General features: G+C 45.5%; 2 protein-coding genes across 6 annotated transcripts; both read right to left on the bottom strand.

The window, feature by feature from the left end:
• Window positions 1–295: 295 nt before the first annotated feature.
• cyld (cylindromatosis (turban tumor syndrome)) lies at window positions 296–13,913 on the bottom strand. Of its 5 annotated transcripts, XM_084682136.1 has the most exons (17): window positions 13,484–13,913; window positions 11,655–12,329; window positions 10,683–10,985; window positions 9,708–9,813; window positions 8,864–8,965; window positions 8,263–8,379; window positions 6,671–7,053; window positions 6,323–6,488; window positions 6,072–6,213; window positions 5,771–5,893; window positions 5,539–5,630; window positions 5,387–5,453; window positions 5,131–5,263; window positions 4,817–4,925; window positions 4,612–4,730; window positions 3,962–4,178; window positions 1,815–2,128 (listed from the first exon to the last, which is right to left on the bottom strand). In XM_084682136.1, the coding sequence occupies exons 2-17, from the start codon at window positions 12,144–12,146 to the stop codon at window positions 1,944–1,946; spliced, it is 2,856 nt and encodes a 951-aa protein (XP_084538262.1). In that variant the 5' UTR covers window positions 12,147–12,329; window positions 13,484–13,913; the 3' UTR covers window positions 1,815–1,943. The 5 variants fall into 5 exon arrangements, with proteins under 5 accessions (XP_084538263.1, XP_084538264.1, XP_084538266.1 ...); XM_084682137.1 differs by lacking the exon at window positions 8,864–8,965 and having other exon boundaries at window positions 296–2,128; window positions 4,018–4,178; XM_084682138.1 differs by lacking the exon at window positions 8,263–8,379 and having other exon boundaries at window positions 296–2,128; window positions 4,018–4,178.
• Window positions 13,914–14,234: 321 nt separating this feature from the next.
• On the bottom strand, window positions 14,235–18,695 carry nod2 (nucleotide-binding oligomerization domain containing 2). Its single transcript, XM_084681918.1, has 10 exons — window positions 18,210–18,695; window positions 18,007–18,133; window positions 16,072–17,845; window positions 15,845–15,928; window positions 15,660–15,743; window positions 15,476–15,559; window positions 15,267–15,350; window positions 15,010–15,093; window positions 14,726–14,809; window positions 14,235–14,555 (listed from the first exon to the last, which is right to left on the bottom strand). Exons 1-10 carry the CDS (start codon window positions 18,693–18,695, stop codon window positions 14,483–14,485), a joined length of 2,964 nt encoding a protein of 987 aa, XP_084538044.1. The 3' UTR covers window positions 14,235–14,482.
• Window positions 18,696–19,612: the final 917 nt, after the last annotated feature.

Here is a 19,612-nt window from a genome sequence, read left to right on the forward strand (position 1 = left end):
TACAAATGAAAGTTGTAGGTATGTGTTACTGATGTGTCGTGTTTGTCCAAGCTGGACCTGTAGCTCTATGACCAGAGTCCATCTGTCAGGGCTCTGCCATTGCCCATGGGAAGACACAGACAGTGAGTCCCATCTGCTGTGTGTGTCTGACGGATCAACCACCACCTAGCGTGCCCCCACGACACACCATGCTAATGAGCCACACACCTCTGTGACAGGTGTGACCACACTCTCCTGCAGTGGTGACACATACAAAGTGTAGCGCTTATTACACACACACACACACACAATACAGTACCTTTCAAAATGGGTTTTAATTTAGTTAACATTTACAGGAACAGCACTGACATTAATATTCCATCTGTTATATAGTTCAAACTGTACAGATGCTCAGATGTCCATCTCCATTTCAAAAGACTTGCAGGTTCTCTCCTTGTGGAATATGTCCTTTTCAGTGACGAAAGCATTGAACTGCAGTAGTGCAGAAACAATCACACACACACACACACACACACAGTCATGTCCCCTTTAAGGGTCCCTGGGAAAACAATCATGACGGGGCTGAAGGTTGTAGTCCTCTGGTTACCAGCATTGTACCTTCTTGTTCCTATGTCGTTAGATTAAACTACACCACCCAGCTTGCCACTGGTATTAACATTCAGTAGTATCAATAGGACAGTGTGTACCACAGGAACTCACTTCTCATACAAGGTGAGAGAGGATAACGAGTACCAGAAGCTTATATATACTTTTTTTTTTCCTTCTTTTTCTTTAGAAAGGGGAATACATATTTGTAAATATATGGATAATTTAGTAAATCCATTTTGTAAATATATGGATTATAATATATAATAAATAATATAGTACAGGTCACAAATCGGAAATTTGCTGATGCATGGTTGGAGATAATAGTTAACGTTTTTGGAAACTGGCAATGGGGCGTGTACTGTTTCACTCAGCAGTCACAATAGCTCTTGTCAACTGCAAAGCATGGAAGTTGCAGACGGCAGGGTTTAACGTACAAAATTATTTAGTTTTAGTTCATTTTTACCCACAAAGACTTTTACAATTGAAATGTTCACATCACACTGTTAATTTAGTAACAGGCCTTAACAGTACCTCCCCTCAATCCTTGCAAAGATATTCAGTGCTCTGAAACAACCTACTGTTTTATATCCATATGTAAAATATACATTGTACAGACACCGAAGAGGCTGGACAGGGTATACATACCCAACCCAGATCACAGATCAAAGTATTCGAACTGACCATAAAGTACTTTACTGTGGATTAACTGTACTGTTGTTGCTAATGGTGCTGATACAGTGGAGCGTGGTACATAGAGGTCCGAGTTGAGCCTGGATAATGGTACACAGTTGGTGGAGGTTCGGAGCACGGTACTGTTTCCACACTTGAGTTTGGCTATGGAGAGCTCCCATCTTTTACACTGATTAAGAAAAGCAGTACTCCCCCTCAGGTAGGTAAACGAGGTGGCCTCGGTCCTCCTATTAGCACGTCTTGTTTTCACTGCACATGTTTGGTCAGCCAAGACAACCCCCCCCCCTTCCCTCTCCACGGGGAGTAAATATTCATCAGGCCTTCCGTTGCTCTGCCGACGGTCGCCACTCAACTATGAGGCACCGGAAGGGCTACGACAGCGAGAAATGTTTAGTCTTATTGTTCCCCACGCAAGAAAATATGAAAAAAAAAAAAAACACACAACACTTCAACAAATGCACAGTGCAAATAGGCTTCTTTTTTTCTCTCTCCTTCTCGTCTTATCCACAGTCTCTTCATTTTGTGCAGACTGAGACATTAGGAGAGGCTGGGAGGGAAAAGGGGGTGGGGGGGGGGGCAACTGGACTCTTCTCTCCAGCCAGTGTGTTGTGTGTGCGTCTGTGTCCTGCCCCCAGGCACGCCGAGGGTGGGGAGGTGGGAGAGCTCTACTTGTACAAGCTCATGGTGGGGCTCTGGTACATGCACATGTAGGCATCGCACAGCAGGCGTCTGGCCTGACCCTGGATGCTCTTGGGGTCGAGAGCGTGGAGCTCCTCTGGAGTCATCTTCAGGTAGGCCCCCACTTCGGGACACGGAGACACCTGGGGGATGTTGAAGCCGTTTTGCCCTCCTGGACAAACACACACACACACACACACACACATCAAGAACATGAGCTTCACTGAAAGGGACAAAACTTAAATGGGAGGCAGAATCTGGCCCTATCTGCATTTAACATCCATAACTGCTTTGACTGACTGACTGAAGAACAAGTACACGTCTTATTTCAAGACAGTCAGGAAAGTCAGGAAGTGTCAGGAAATACTGCATACAGACATGCTCAAATTTGCTGGTACCCTTACACAGGGTTCCTGCAGGTTTCAGTAAGTCAAATGTAAGACATTTTAAGACCATAAACATTGACATTTAAGACCTACTCGATGCATTACCCAAAAAATATTAAAATCAAAGAAATTCTGAAAAAAACTTTATCCAATGAAGGGGGGAAAACTCGAATTAAGTCCAAGAGCAAAAACGGAGCTGTAAGAAGATCCTACAGACATATTTGAACACAAGACCCCTCACACAGTAGCCCACATGTTTGGGTTGGGGTGTCATAAAACCACAAGAAGGCACGGCTCCCCTGTTAGCTCACTGGGTTAGTGTGCGTGCTCTTTCAGACATGCTGGGGCATTACCGCAACAGCCTGGGTTCAAATCCACATTTTAAATTGTTTATTTTAACTTAAAAGTTACATTGTGGTCATGTGAGATGTGGGACTTCACCTTCACATAGTTTCATAAAATAGCTCATTGAAATAATGTTTCATTCTTCCTGAAAAGTGATGACATAAAAAATGATTGCATTGTGTATACTGGCATGCCTTTGGTATGTCATAGAATACATAAAAGCTGTGAAAAAGAGATGAAATATTGCTCATGCTACTAAAAGATATTCTACAATGGCCTGGATACATTTGTTAGGTAGGATAATTGCCAAAGAGATAAAAGCTGAACTCCAAGGTGAAGATGTCAGTTTCTGATCGCACCATCCGTCGCTTTTTGAGTGAAAGTGGCCTTCATGGAAGAAGACCCAGGATGACTCATAAAAAAAACTGACTGGAATTTGCCCAGTGTCAAAAAAGCTGTTTCAGTTGCAGTTCATAGGTCCTCCAACAGGATAATGACCCAAAACACACCAGCTAAAAGTACCCAAGAATGAATAAGAACAAAACATTGGACATGTGAAGTGGCCTTGTATGCATCCTGATCTGAATCCTTTTGAACATCTGTGGACAGATGTGAAACTGCCCAGTGTGGAGAAGACACCCAGCAGGCCTGAGCCAGCTGGAGCACAGGTCTCAGTGAGAGCTACACAAAACATTTGATTGCAGTGATTGCCTCTAAAGGTTGTGCAACTAAATATTTGTTTGAGGGTCCCATCATTTCTGTCCATGTAATTTTCATTTGTTTTATTATTTATAATATTTTGTTGGAAAACAAAATCAAAGTCTGATTTCTAATACATAAAGAATAAACAACGGTGAATTCCAATTACTTTAGTCAGTTGTAAGTTATTTCAGAGGACATTTTCATTTTTTATTTTGAGGGGTACCAACACATTTGAGCACGTCTGCCTGTACACACACAACCAATCCTTTAACAAAGCAAACAAATCAAAAACTTTGCGCTAAGGTTACATAAACTTGTGATTGCATAGCAATACCTATAGTCAAACGCTGTAGATAGGATTTGCTATGCAATTATTAGTGGAAGGCATAACAGAATTGTAAGAAGGCACAGTATGGAGGAGGGATGTGAGTGGATGTTTTCAAATGCCATCGGAAGGTTGTGTCATCAAAACAAGATCAATGTTAATATCCACTGCTGTGTCATTGCATGGTAGTTCATGTAACCTTAATGGAAAACCATTGCCCTGTAGAAACGAGCGTGTGTTGACATACCGTCACGGTCGGCCATGCTGTCAAAGAAGAGCCAGGAGGAGTCGGAGGCGCCGTACTTGACGAAGGCCACGTAATGGCTGGTCTCGATGCAGAGCACGGCGAAGAGCTCCATCCTCTGACGGGGGAAGCTGCCCTGGCGCCACACGCACTCCTGCAGCTCCTTGGGCACGGACAGCTTGCCGTGCCGGTGGGCCTTCCTTCTGGGGTGGAGGTGGACCTGAGATCGACACACACACACACACACACACGGTGTGAGAGCCACGTACACATGCGTGTGCACAAGCAGGATGGTTGTTTTGGACTTCTGTTGTATTGCTCAATTAAACTGTTATGTATGTGTTGTGTACGACAGGTAGTCAAACAAAATGTTTCAATCACTTAAACATGAAATTGAAAATATCTCTCAAGCGCTGCTGTAAATGTATACACATTTCCCCAAGTGCTTTAGCAAAACTTCCACAAACTTGAAGAAAATGTGTTATTTCTTAGGAGTTGTCGCCACCAAGCGGTACATACTGGTACTGCTTTGAAACTGCGAGCCATGGTTGAATTCAAAGCCAGTTTGGATGAAATGTCTGTCACATTTGTTTATGCTTGGACTACGACATTGCAAGCCGCTCCTGAATACAATGTTTCCATTTCAATCTTACTTGAGTATTGCACTTTTCACAGAACTGTTTGATCTTCCCCGCCGTGATGTCTCCGTCCTCGTAGCACTCCCTGCACTCGTACAGCGCCAGGCCCCCGCAGATCCGACACTCCCTGGGAGCTGGACACAACACACAGGGCTCAGGGTCCGGGACTCCCCCTGTACTCTGAGGCAGAACCTGGATGACCATGTCTCATATTACTCACTGTCTTCCAACAGGTCTGTGATGTCAAGCTCGAGAGAGGGGAAGATCTTGTTGAACATCTTGAAGTCCTTGCCGAAGCGAGGCATCTGGATGATGAGGCAGGAGGGCGCCTGGGAGACGCACACAGGCAGAACAAGCGCACACACGCTCTCATATACTTGTACATACATCATTTCGCAGACTAATGACCAAAAGAGATGTAAAGGCACTATCTTGAGACACCACGGTCCAACGAGTGTGTCGTTTTTGTGTGGAAACAGTAAACAAAAAATGTGTATGTGTCTATGTGTATATATGACAGACAGGTCAGGTTACCTCAGCAAACTTGAGGTCACTGTTGATGAAAGACCACTCTATGAGCTGCTGGCTGGTGGGAACGCCCACTTTGTCCTTTTTATCCATGAAGATCTGGTAGAAGTAGCAGTCTTGGACCTTCTGCCCTGCCGACCTGCCAACACCAGAGACAGCACTCGTCACGGCAGGCTTGGTGGAGACGTGTGTGATAGCACAAATACAGCCCAGACAGCAGAGCAGCAGAGCAGACTGATGATGATGAGAGTGTGGGACTGACCTCAGCTTGAGTAAGGGGTCCACCCTCAGTATGTGGTGGAAAAGGATGTTTAGAAACTCCTCTGGGTCTGCAACCATAGCACCGTATGTTAGTCAGCGAGGTATTTACAGCATGTATCAAGTCCTCCCTCTGTCAGAAGCAGGCCCACGTACCTTTTTCCTCCGAGGTGAAGCCTGAAGCAGCCTCCACCTTCTCCAGGATCCGCCTCAGTTTCATCACTTTAGTAGCACACACATACCCGTGTCTGAAAGGCAGGGGGGGGGAGAGAGAATGCTATTCATGCAGAGCAAAAGGATGGGTGTGGCTACAGTAGAGTATCGTCTCAACACCACCCCCCCCCCCCCACACACACACACACACACATTCACATTTCCACACACGTACATGCGAAGGGGGTTGACTATTTCTGTGCGTAGTAGCTCCTGGGTCTCTCTGTAGTACTCCACATCGGTCTTGGACTTGGGCCTCAGGAGGACTGTGTCGAGGACCGAGCTGAAGGAGAACAGACTGAAGGGTGCGGTGAGAGACAGAGAAGGGAGACAGAAACACAGGCAGTCACCAACGAGCAATGACAACTAACAAAGTCACTCTCATTGCTTCATACCTGGACTACTTGAGACATTCTGATAGAACATGAACTGTTAAAAAAACGAAATAAGTGATCTGTACTCTGGCGTGTTCTCACCAGAAGAGGGTTGAGTCCAGGTAGCAGGAGTTGTAGTGGCCTTGGATTCCTTTCTTCTTGCCCACCATGACGTCCAGACCATCATTCTCAGTGCGCGGAGGCGTGTTCTCATGCACCACTTCACTCAGGTAGCCGCCAAACGCTACACACACACAAACAAAAGATACACACAATTCCAGTTGAGCGCTGAAGTATTTCATACTCCCAAAAACTCTTATTGATCACTGAGCTTACTGACGCCAGGAACTGACCTATGGAGTTGCAGCGTTCTATGGGGTTGGAGGAATGGGGCAGGGAGGGAAAGCGGGAGTCGGGCCGGCAGCACTTGAGCTTCACAAACAGGGCCTTCTTGGGAGGGCAGCTGAAGTAGCGTGTTCCCTTGAAGGTTCCATCCGTACAGCCTACACACTCTTCCTCCTGGAAGAACACAAGTTGTGGCCGTTGTGATCAACACTGTAGTCACCTGCTACCCCAACAGTGCAACAAACCAGGAACTCAATTCTGTTTGTGCTTCCGACAAGGCAACAATTAAACAGTGTGTGCCTGGTGGCAGATGAACCAGAGTTGATCCCTCCAGATCAGTTCCAGAGAAGACTCACCAGCTCCAGGCCAGCCAGAGGCTCCAGCAGACCCGGGGGCAGGCCCACCCAGCGGATGACCCCACACAGGGGAGGGTTCTCCTTCACCTCCACCAGGGAGCCCACCTCCAGCCCTGGCACCCCACGTGGGGGGCTGGGAGGCCGCGGGGACGAAGGGGGAGGAGGAGAGGGCTCTGGCTGCTCTCCCATCACCGATTGGACGGAGAGGGAGAGCGGCCCGTGACTCATGCTACCATTGGGCCCCGTCTTGCGGCTCAGGCTGAAGGGCAGTGAGTGGAACTTGTTGTCATTGGACAAGGAGGTGGAGGGCGGGGCCCGGGGGGGCGAGGCTTGGTTAAAGTCAGGGGGCGTGTCCGTGAGAGACTTGGCAGGGTCCTCCCCGACTGAAGGAGAAAACAGACCCAAAATCATCTCTCACTTCCTCAGATGTTATACTCACAGAGAGCATGTATGTGGAGCTATGACATGTTTAGAACCTGTTAATATTTGCATTGAAATGTACATCCCAAAAAGAGAATATCCCCTTAAACCATTAGGTTTTGTGGTGTTTTTTTGGAGGAAAATAAATAGCCTAAAACATAACTCCACATTCATACATACTGTGCAGGCATGTTGGAGGCTGTAACCAAGATGGGGTGTTCAGACACCAATATAGAAGAAGAAACAGTACGTGAACAAGGTAGGCAGGGTGGCAGGAAGTGGAGCACAGTGAAAGGGGATGGGGGGGGGAGTTCTGAGACAAGAGTGGTGAACACCAGGACAACACCTTGACAGGATCGCCTTCCAAGATCATCTCCAGAACTAGTCTAAACCTAACCCGAGATAAGGCTCAATCTATGAAAAAGAAGAGAACATTTTTTTAATAAATATTTCTAATGATATGATGATTCAACTACATTGATATGATAAAACCCTTGGTATTGACCACATTCAATGTGACTGATTCATGTTGGTGGTTGTGATGACGATCATAGATAGAGAGAACCGAAAATCTACCCCTCATCTACATACCTGTCCCATCTACATATCACCCAGGACAATGAAGACACCTCCTCCCTAACACCTCAGAGCTAAAGGCTTTTAATAAGCTCATAGGACTGTATATATGCATACGAGTTATACCTTGTAATGCATTGCTTCCTCTCTGACCCCGAATAAATGTATTCTGGGAGGTATGGGACACTTGTTTTAAAGTATCATTAAAAGCCTTTAGTGTTTCTGTGAAGACCGTATCACAACACTATGATGCCATGCAGGAGGACTTGCACGTTGAATGGGAATGAAACAGGACTGAATGGAGGGTCTCGGTAGCAAGGTCCTGCTCATTATTAAAGTTAACTTTTCATCCTTTAAAACTTAGTTAAAACCTAGCTCTAGGATTGTCATGGCTTTAGTTATTAATAGTAGACTCCCACTTGTTTAACTGAACGCGCTCTGATTACTGATTGTTGAATCAGTGCTGGTACTAGTCTTCAACAAGAAACTGCAAACATCATAAGTCTCCCGAAGCAAGGGCTGGAGAACAGCGAAACAGGACAGAGACAGGACCTTGCTGGTAAGACTGTGGTGATTGCTTCCTGTTTGTCTTTTACCTTCATCAATGTACCATGTGCTTTTGGATTTGGACTGCGCTGGGGGATCAACAGAGCTGCCATTTAAAGTATAATAAAACTCAGACTTGCTTCTACTCCCACACTGATGACCTAGGCCTGTAAATAACACAAGTCAGATGGAGAAAGAAGGAAATAAGCAGGTGTGTGTGTGTGTGAGAGAGAGAGAGAGAGAGAGAGAGGGAGGAGAGAGAGAGAGAGAGAGAGAGAGAGAGAGCAGACACAGCTCTCTGTGTGTGAGAGGGAGGACAGAGTGAGAGCTCTGTGTGTGCGTGGATGTTTTCCTCTGTCAAAGCAGTGCAGATGAGAGAGAGAATGGACGAGGCCCACTTACTGAACCATGCAAGAAGCTCAAATCAATATTTGCCTCTCCACACAACACCGTCACCTTTTTTCCCCCAATCACTGTCGTTTCTATCGCCATCTTTTTTTTTAGCATTTCCAATACACAGTTAACATGACAACCCCTCTGTATTGGTCCCATCTTTTGTCCAGCAGCAGCTATGGCTAGTAATTCACATCAACTGCAGTTATCACTGTTAGGGTTAGGCTGATTGGGTGACAGCAGGCAGCACAGCAGTACCTTTGCTCTTTGGTTTGCTTTGGCCAGAGGAAGACTTGTCACTGCCGCTGCCTCTGGGGGCAAAACTGTGCTTTTGCAGCCTTTGGTCCTGCATGGCGTATTCTGCACAGCCCAGAGATACACTCACAATTAGAGGCATAACAATCCCCACCAGGACACATTGTTAGCTACTGTTAGCATCCACATTAAGAGACGCCGTTGCTGTATCAATTCAGGGTATGGAATGAAAGCTAAATCTGGAAACTTTTCGGAGGGGATTGAATCAATATGAATTACTCGTGTGTGAGGGCAGGCACTGTAGAACTTTCTAAATGTGCTACTGTTGGAACCAAGTGAAAACACTCTGGTCACACAATACACTGTAAACTGTCAACAGACGCAATACCTTACCAGTAACTAAAAGAACACAGAATAAACGTAAGTTCTCAGGTTTGAAAGACCAAAGAGGCTATGAAAGAAGAGAATGCATTAGCGACCCCCCCATACATTTTAAGTGCATCCAAGCAGAAGCATCTAGAGAAACGTTGGTGGGGAGGACAAGCAAGCGGGCAGCACACATAAACAAATCAATAAGCCAATGGCGAGAACAAAGAGGCTGAGCATCTCACTTGACTTTCAAACACAAGGCAGGCCATTACACAAAAGAGCCTCTGTGAGTCCTAGCAGTGGACCACAAACAGAGGACACACAGAGAGCCCCAGCCTAACACCCACTGCTCATACGGCTAGACTCCCTGAATATGGCTCGAAAAACAGAACAACTCAATACCGCATATCAGTATTTGATTCTAGGAATTTCCCCCCCTAAAAAAATGTAAACGGTTCAGAAATACGGCCGGACTCACCTGGCATTACGTCACAGATGGGTACGAGGCGAGTGTGCTCCAAGCTAGCGAAATTACACAGGAGCTTCCCATCGAAAACACCATCCCAGTCCCCGATAGGATTGTCCTGGAAGAGCGGAAGAGAGCGGCACCTTATTACCCCCGCGGGCGTTCCTCATCTCCCCAAACTGGTACTTATGGTCCCAGCACAGTTATTATACCACAGCTCATCTCCACCCTGATGATGGGCCTGCCTTCGCACTCCCCAGCAGCACCCTCTCTCCCCTCCCCTACCGTAGTTCGAAAACACTCCAAAGTGGCTTATTTCCCCACGGGTCAAAGTCCCCACTACACCAGGCTAATCTCAGCAGGATGGACGAACAGTGTTGTTGATGCTCTGTGCTCGGGGGTGGGGGCTGGAAGGCTGGCTGGTTGGCTGGTTGTAGAGAGGAGGTGATCTGACCAGTGGGCTCTCCTCAGCTGCCTGCTGGCCCCGTGCCATGCTGTTGGTCATACAGCAAGGCTGGGTATCTACCTCACTCCTCCGCGTGACTGACTACTGGCCTTTGTGCAAGTGGTCTGGACTAAATAAGTGGGCTGCTGGCTAGTCAAATGCCTCGCTCCGAAGTTTAAATATCTTTGTCCAACTGCCATCTGATTCCAATAGCAACAGTAAACAAGGATATAAACACCTGACACTGAGTAAACACATCATTCATCGTAACCCAGCTGTCTTGTACATGCACTTACTTATACAAACTATTACTAACCCTGTTTAAACTATAATTTAACTTAAAATAAAGGCATAGCAGAATTTATTTAATGTCTTCTATCATTCCTTTTCCGTTATCATTGCATATGGCAAACATTACATGTATTATCGTAACTAAGGTATCATGTCATCACAGATTTTTTACTCCAACTAGCTCAAGCAACAGACTGAAGAGAATGTGTGTGTGTGTACGGGGGGGGGGGGGGGGGTTGGCATTGTCTTACCATATCAACTCCAACGTAGTATCCCAGGCTCTCATTGCCAGGCAGCAGGTCACAGAAGATGATGGTTCCCCTCTCGGGCCCCTCCCTGGTCTGCACCAGAACCCTGGAGTTAATCTCTAGAGGGGGGAAGTCCTGCTCCTCTTCTACTAACGTCACGTGGTCCACCTCCAGCTCGCCTTCCTCCTCGTCCTCCCACAGCTCCAGCTTGTCCAGGGCCACAAACACGCCACACTCGTCCTCGCAGCGGAACAGCTGCCGCCCCTGGTAGGAGCCCTCTGTGAAGCCCTGGCCCCGGCCCTCCTCCTAGCAGATGGGAAGGGAGAGGTAGATTGTCATAACAGAGGGAGAGGACGCTACAGCTGAGCTCAACCTGCCAGCTCAGCACTCTACAGGAGAGGGAAGTCAACATCACGCAGCTGGGGGAGAGGGGTGGTGATCGATTACTGCGGAGGGCACAAAGAGCTTGCTCCAAATGTTTCATGGCAGAGTGTTTCTACGTAACTCTAAATAACGATTGCAATCATGCCAAAACCTCCGGCACTTTGCATATGACAAACTATGTGAACACAGAGAAACATAAGATGGAGAACAGCCAGAGGATATTAAGGTGTATTGAGTAATCTGAATTTGATAAGAGGCATTTGGTTTAATCGGGGTGTTGATCTGAAGCACATGAATGCGCGAGACACTTTCCACTGCACAGGGGTCAGGCTGCTTGTCCTTCACCCACTCCTACAGCCTACAACTGGACTCCAAGGAATAAGTACAACATTGTGCTCTCCTCAACAGCCCTTTGTAGCTCTCTACTTCACTGCACAATGTCTTGCAAGAGATACTAAATTCACAAGTTTTCCAACGATAAACACCATCGCAAAGAACTGTCTAGCCGACGCTGTTAACACAACACATGGGCATGGTAATGGAAAACAAAACACAAAGTTACGGCAGTAAAGATGACTGGCGAGTTCTCACCAACAGTTCCACGCCGAACCAGATTCCAGAGAGCGCCCGGTCGGGCAGGAGCGAGCCCTTGAAGCGGACCACCCCTGGCAGAGACTCATCCCCCGAGCGGAGCTGCACACGCACCTTGGACCCACAGTCGATGTCACGGGCGCGCTCCAGGCGGGACTTGTTGCAGAGCAGAGCGTAGCGCTCCTCACAGTTAGTGATGGGGAATAGCAGCTCGGCTAGTTTCTCATCCAGCTCCAGCAAGTCCCTCTCGTCTAGGCTCAGCACCACATTGGTCTGGTCCAGGATTCGCAGACTCCTCTTGCCCTTGCTGGGGGGCAGTGTGCGGCCCAGGCTGTTGCGCTCCTGGCAGGCCTGGCCCAGGCTGCCACGGGGGATCCTCAGGGTCTTCTGGGCCGGTTTCTCCACTGTGCATTCCTTCACTACCATGTAGAAGCGCCAGTCCTCCCTGAAGCCCCCGCTGGGTTTCTCCTGGCTCCACAGGGCAGAGCTCATGGCTGGGGATGGGGCATAGCAAGGCTGAGTAACTCCAGTGGGGAAGGCAGGTCACGCAGAGCAAGTTGAGGGGTACGCTCACGGGATCCTGGCCTGGAGTTCCCTCATGATCTCTCAACTGGCTGCTTGCATGTTCCACACCACTCCCACATAAACCCAAGCTGTACCTGTGTGTCTGCGTATCTGAAATAAAATTCAGTCAATTAGATTTTTCAATACAGACCTCCAAGCTGTTTCCTCAGAAGACAAAAAAATGTGGTTTGATGTAATATTTAGAGACAAAACACCACAAGTCAAGATTGTAATCAAATTCACTGATCGGACTTCCACTGATTTGAAAGTAGCCCTTGTATGGTGAGAAAATGACACTGAGATATTGCACACAATGCACCACCTCAGGGGGAAACATTAAAATACAAGAATGAGCCACGCCAATATCGCAAACCAATTTGAGGACAAATAGATGATCCTCTGAATATTCAGAGCAAGCAAATATTCAAACACACTGGACAGACATGACTCACATTTGATTTTAAACATTGGTGATGGATAGATAAATAGTCTGAAGAAGAAGAGAGCTATGTGGGGAATTCAAAATACGCAATTCCTTCCTGGTATTAGACAGGAACAGGGTCAACTAAATATGAAGGAGCTACGTATTTCCGACTCCTCATCTAGCCACAAGATTGACATTGTTCGTTTTGTGTAAACAGTAGGCTAGGCTAATACTAGCTAGAGACTCATTCATGCCCTAAGCACTGCCTGTGGTATTACAACAGGAACACACAGGACATATTCTATAATTAGACAACACTGAAAAACAGTGAGACTGAAAATGAAACTGTTTTCTAGGTAGACAGCTGAAATACATTTCCCAAGCTACTGTACATCCACTTCAGATCTTAAAGCACTGTGTACGAGTAAAGATTTAGCTAGCTATGACGACAGCTATGGTTTTGTACGAAAGACAAGGGATGTCCTAGCTATGTTCAGCAGACGTTGCAATACCCATCAGTGACATCATTACACAAACCAGGCAGTCAGCTGGCAGTGATTCTTGATTCTAGGAATTTAGGTTGAATGTGTCACTTCTTAGCACATAACATTATTTATGAAAATATAAATGCTGAGTGTATAATCATAAACAGTATGACTATATTAGCTAGCAACCGTAACGCCCTTCCATTGACCAATATTAGCTTTTTAGTAAAAATTAGCTAGTTGCTTACTCGATAGCATCACTTAGGCTTGGAGCAATGCTTAAGACCATGTCTTACTACCACCAGGAGGAAAAACACGCAATCGAAAATGTTTAGTGTTAAGCTATATTTCCTTACCTTATATCGATAATTTGTTATTTCAGTCCAAGGATTTATAATTTTCACGTGTTCATTTCAACTGAGTATCAACCAATGTGCTGAAAGCTCGCTAGCGTGGCTAGCCGTGGACAACGATATTTAACTAGGTTAGCTAGGAAAGATGCTAGCTCGCTAGCTGTCAAAGCCAGAACTGTCAAGCTCGAAAAAAGCTAACGCCGCGTTAGCTAGCTAGCAAGACAGCACTAGAAAGCTCTACGGCATTAAATGTAGCCAACCACCTAGCTAGTTTAACCGTTCTAACTGTGAATACATTACAGCAATACGTACTTATATATCAACCAATTTAGGTGACATATAAAAAAAAATACAAACCATGATATAGATAAAAAGGAACCGAAATTATTTACAGGACCACTGGCCCAACCAAACTTTACTCTGTTCGTTTACGTTTCCTCAATCGTGACTCATTGGTCAATAATTGTTATTTCGGGAGGTAATAGGTTACGCCTCTTGTCACTGGGTAAGTCCCACCCCCTGGGGTTTTCCCAAGAGTTAGATTGAGACGTAGCCGCAACTGCGATTTGGCATTTGAGCAAAAGCATGATGCAAATTGCAAATTATGTAGGCCTACAATTTTTTTTTAATAAAATGTCCCCTTGGTAAACCTATCATGAAAGCTTTTATAGGTTTAGTGTGGTGTTGCAGTATACATTAGGCACAGGTGTAGAGCAGAATAGCATATTTATAGATTTTATTACACTTTTGCATTCTTCATTGTAACAATAAACCAACACAGGATGGAGGCTACTCTAAACTTTGTATATAGTTTAGGCCAACTTCCAAACACTAAATCTGAGTAACTTTTTACACACATAAAACACATACACATTTTTGAAAAGCCAATAAACTTTTTGAAATATTCTTATGTTACAAAAAGTTTAATAAATAGCAGGCACCAATAATTGTTTTAAACACTGTTCTCCGGACCACTTAATATACTGGATTTAATGTAACTACTCAGAACGTTAGTCGGGATTCTCTGAGAGTCAGCTCCTCAACCTCCTTTGGACTCAGCTCGTTACCTTTCAACCTGACAGAGGAAACAATCAGTTGAATTCACACACAGTTTACTCACTGGTTTAATGATGCCTTATTCTCACAGGGATTACATGTACACATGTATTTAACAAAACCATAATAATCTGTTCACTCAAAAATATACAGATATTAATTATTTGATCATCACTGTTATTTACATACCACACTGCCTCCACACTACTGTTGCTTTTAAGAGCTTGAATCAGGTATTCTATCCCTGTTTTGGTGATGCAGTTCTTTGTTAACCTACAGAGGAAAAAAGAGTAAAGACAGAGAATGGATTTGACATAGTGAGAGGAAAATAACAAAATGCAAAGATATGTAATAATCAAACGTCTTGTTTTAGTGTCTCAAGACAGAGTCTGACAAGGATATTGTAGGGAGCCTATCTACACCATCAATTGAACAATGTTTTGAATACATATGAATCTCTTTTCTATACTCACCACATCTCCTTTAATGTGTTACTTTTCTTTATGACTTGGGCCAGAGCACAAGCTCCTGCACTACCAATGCCATTCTCTACCAAGCTGCCAGGGGGGACAACAGTTTATGAATGTATCACTGCAACCTTAACCTGCCTACTTTTAGGTACTTTGAGGACTACAGTGTATGTAAAATGACACACGATACACTGGTCCTGATTAACTTGTCCTTACAGAGTTCTGGGACATGACTTGAGTGTCAATGAGTGTGTTGTTACCTAAGCCACACCAGGGTCTTGCTGTTCTCTAGGGCTTTGGCAATGGCATCTGCTCCTACATCCCCAATCTTATTCCCCCAAAGCCTGAGAACATATACATAATGGAATGGAGAAACAATTGTAAACGGCACAACATAATCAGTCTTTGAAATCATCAGTCGTTATTCAATTATTCTCTAAATGGTGAGAAAGATCAAAAGTAATCTTACCCTAAAAACTGCAGTGACCGATTGAACTTCAGTCCTTCGGCTAGTTGCTTTGCCCCTTCTTCTGTGATGTTATTATTTCCCAGTCTTTAACAAGGATTCAGAGATACAGTCAGATCGACAGTAAGAGGTTGATGTGTTTTAATCACCATTTTCAATATAACTGTGTGTTAAACAATGTGCTGACCTGAGGGAGAGGAAATTCTGTTTGGTCTTAAGGAGTTGAGCAAAGTGCTTTGTGCAGGCGTCTGTAAGCTTGTTGTTGAAGAGGCTTTTGAGAGATGCAAGATGTTATCCCACTATGAACCAATTGATAATTGGATATTTTAAATAAAAGATCTGTAAATTATATTGATAATTTAGATTACTTACGCAATCTTTTGGAAGCTTTCACACTGAATACCCTTCTCAATAAGTTTTCTGATTCCTTCATCTGATATGTTGTTGTTTCTGAGGCTAATGGTGTAAAATGAAAGACAAGAAGCATGTTGGCAACTCTTGTTTTTTGATTTTGTTTGGTGATCCATTTAACACATTTACATAAAATATATGTAGAAATACCACACCACAGCTTTCCTATTTCTTTGTAAGTCACTTACTACAGAGAGCCACACACATGCAGGCAAGGAAGTAGCTGCTCCACACCGACATCACCCACAGAGTTATAGTCCAACTGAAGCCCCACAGGGCTCTTCAGGTTCTGGAGCACATAGGCCAGGGCAGTGCACTCCACAGGACCAATGTTACAGTAGGTCAGCTTCAGATGCTCCACCTCCAGTTTCGCCATTGTTTCTCTGGCAATCTTTCTTTCCTGCATCTCGTAGATGCATTTGATGAGCCAGACAAAGCTTGGCATGGCGTGCATGCTCTTTTTTTCCCCATCCACTGGACGGGGGATAGACTTGAAGTGCTTGTGCATGCTTCTGGACAGGCACTTGAACACCTGCTTATACTTCCTGTCCAAAGATGGTGACGGGCAGCATTGCAGCATGAGGCCACTGTGGCGTTGAGAAAGAAGCCCTGACACGAAGGTGGCGGTTATCTGAAGGTTGGGTATGTCTGCTTTGACAGTAGCCTCGGAAATTCCCTCTTGTTGGCCTGTGGAGGCCCAGCAGGGGCGCAGACATGCCGTAGTAAGATCTGGCTGCTGTCTTTCCTGGAGCTGAAAGAGCTTTGAGATGGTAAAGGCATTATTATTGTTGACAACAATGTAGATTGCTGCAAAGAAACACTGCATGGTGACATGAATGAACTCGTAGTGTTTGCAACTCATAGAGGAGAGGTCCTTGCTGTGGATTAGGAAGCCCATAGATATGTCTTCCTCAGTCACCCCACCTCTTTCCAGCTCTGTTCCCGAGAAGACATAACAGGAGGTCTCAATACCCTCTAAGGCTAGCTGTCCAAGATGGTGTATGGTCTCCAGGTGATTGTGTAGCCAAGCATCCCCTAAAGATCTGTTCTGCGTTTGGTAGCGCTGGCAAAAGTGCTGCAGGACCATCAGGTAAACATCTGTAATGGTCTGAGGACTACCTCCTCCACAGCCCAGCAGTTCCTTATAGCACTTGGAGACAATCCAACAGAAGACAGGTTTATGGCAGAGACCCAATAGCGTTGAGTTGCTTTTTAGCGACTGAAGGACCCTGGTGGCCACTGTGGGGTCTTGATGGTGCTTCCTCACAAAGGCATCAATCCCATCTGGCGAGAAACCCTTGAGAAGAACCTCCTTGCTCAGATATCTCTTTAGAGCTGGGCTCACAGCCTCTGGCCGACTGGTCACCACCTTACGTACCCCCTTCATAAGGGTGCCCTGGAGCAGGTTGAAAAGAAGGGTGTGCACAGGGGCAGACTGGGTTGGGCTGCAATGCCTCCTCTCGTCTGAGAAGCTCTGTTTGAGTTCGTCCAGGCCGTCCAGTGTGAAAAGGATCAAGTGTGGGTGGTCCAGGATGAACCGGAAGAGAAGATCCTGGTCCTGGTCAGGCCAGCAGCAGTGCAGGAAGAGCAGCTCCTTCAGTGACAGTTCCCTTTGTTCAGAGTTAAGTCTGCGACAGCTGAATGGAAAGAGCAGTTGGAAGCCCTGTAGAGCAACTCCCTTTGCCCACTGCAGATGGATTCTCTGAAGAAGTGTGCTCTTCCCACTGCCTGCCTCCCCAGACACCATCACTGTATCTGCATGCTCGTTCAAGGTTCCCACCATTCCGACAATGTCCTCGAGGCCCAACACCCTCTGGGCCTCAGTGCATCCATGAGCCAGCTCCACATCACCTTCTGTGTAAATGTCATCCAGGGATAGACTACAGGTGCCATCATATGTGCTGAGAATATGAGACTGCGCTGACACAGAGCTACGTAGCTTTTTCTGGTACTGCAAGCACACTACAAGAACAAAGAAATCAGAGAGTTTGTAAGGAAGCATGCACACAATACCACAAACTGGGATTCGTTTTAGGATACAGTAGTGTATTTTAGATTGGTTGTGACCAGCACAGGTCAACACACACTGATACTGAACGTTTCAGGGGAGTGCAGTAATTTACCTGTGGGAGGTTTCCACTCCTCTTGGTTAGTTAGTGAGTGAGGCTTCTCTTCTCTTTGAATGTATTGAAGGAGGACCTGAGCTGCAGGTTCCCCCTTTGAACTGACCAGGTCAAGCAACCGCCTTGCCTAAGAGATAAAACACATTTATAACCAATAATGCGTGGCTTCAAAGACTTACCCCACCTCCATCCTGTCTACTTACTTGTTGAGATGGGGTGTGAACACGCAGCTGCACTTCATCACAATCACACACCGTAAAGCTTCCCACTTCAAGCAGGATACGGAGAGCTCCGTCGATGCAGTCCCTTAGTCTCTTTACAAGACCCGGCCTCTCTGACAGGAGGATCTGGGCTGCAGAGTCAAGTTTCTTCCTAGACTGTTCTAGATCCGAATCACAGTGTCCAAAGCACAACCCAGCTCTCTGAACCTCAGGAAGGACCTGTCTGATGGAAGCCAACAGGAGAGCACAAGCTTCCTCTCCTTTCGTGTAGACCAGGTCCAGTAGTTCTCTGACGTTGGAGCACAGGGTTCTGCAAGGTACCCGGACAGTCTGGTAGTCCTCCCAAACCAGCACACCGGTAGCCAAGAGCAGGTCCAGCACACTCTCCAGGCTCTCAGAAGATCCACTACTGCACAGGGTCTGTATCAGCTCTGCTCGCTGTCTCAGCACCAACTGCTGGGCACTCATATCTCCTCATGTTCCTGATCAGGACAAAGCTTTACACAATGTGCATAGTCTCATTTCTGAACTCGAGGCTTCATGTAACAGCTGCCACCGTCACAAAGTTAATTCTTACATCATCTGTCAGAACGTGTCAAGAAACTTGATTTATTCAAATTTTGTGAATATAAAACAGATCATCTATTCATACATATCATCAATTGTCTGTGACTGTACACATACAAAAAAAAGGAACCGGAAAACAAGTAACAGGAAACATGACCACATGAACCAGCCTAACCAGATCGTAGATAACATAAGAAAAGATAACACCAAACTGACAAACACCACTCTTGCCAAGTCCAGACTGTGTAGGCTATCTAATACTTATCAAGGTATAGCAATGCCACTGTCTATATAGCCTACTGTTTACCTATACAATATGACCATCGGGTCCACATGCAATCTGCCACTTTAAATCCTGCCAAATTTAAATTGACCCTACATTTAACTGATTATCATACTGAGGCTTTGAATAAGACTACTTACATGAGTCGATTTCTCCAATGGTGCTCTTTTGAACTCTTCCTTATAACTTCATACAGAAACGTTGTCAAACGTACACAGCGTGAGCATCACTGTTTTACTTGTTGTAGACTTCCTCATTCTTGTGAAGTCTTACGTCATAGGGTTTACTTCTCTACCTGAAGAATTCAAGTAATTGTAAAGGACTTTCTGTTTGGATTTTCATACCTTGTGCTCCTTTCAAGTAATGCATGAATGATAGGCCTAAACTCTGATATAACAGAACAAGCTTCATGTTTTTAAATTTGTAATTAATATTTGCCCACATAGTTTGAAACAACAGGGATTTTCAAAATTTTGATAACAAATCTCAAATTGACACCAGATTATTCTAATAATGTCTGGTCTACTTCCACACC

Source organism: Hypomesus nipponensis, chromosome 19, assembly GCF_054491055.1.
Source record: "Hypomesus nipponensis isolate SF chromosome 19, ASM5449105v1, whole genome shotgun sequence".
Taxonomy (NCBI): domain Eukaryota; kingdom Metazoa; phylum Chordata; class Actinopteri; order Osmeriformes; family Osmeridae; genus Hypomesus; species Hypomesus nipponensis.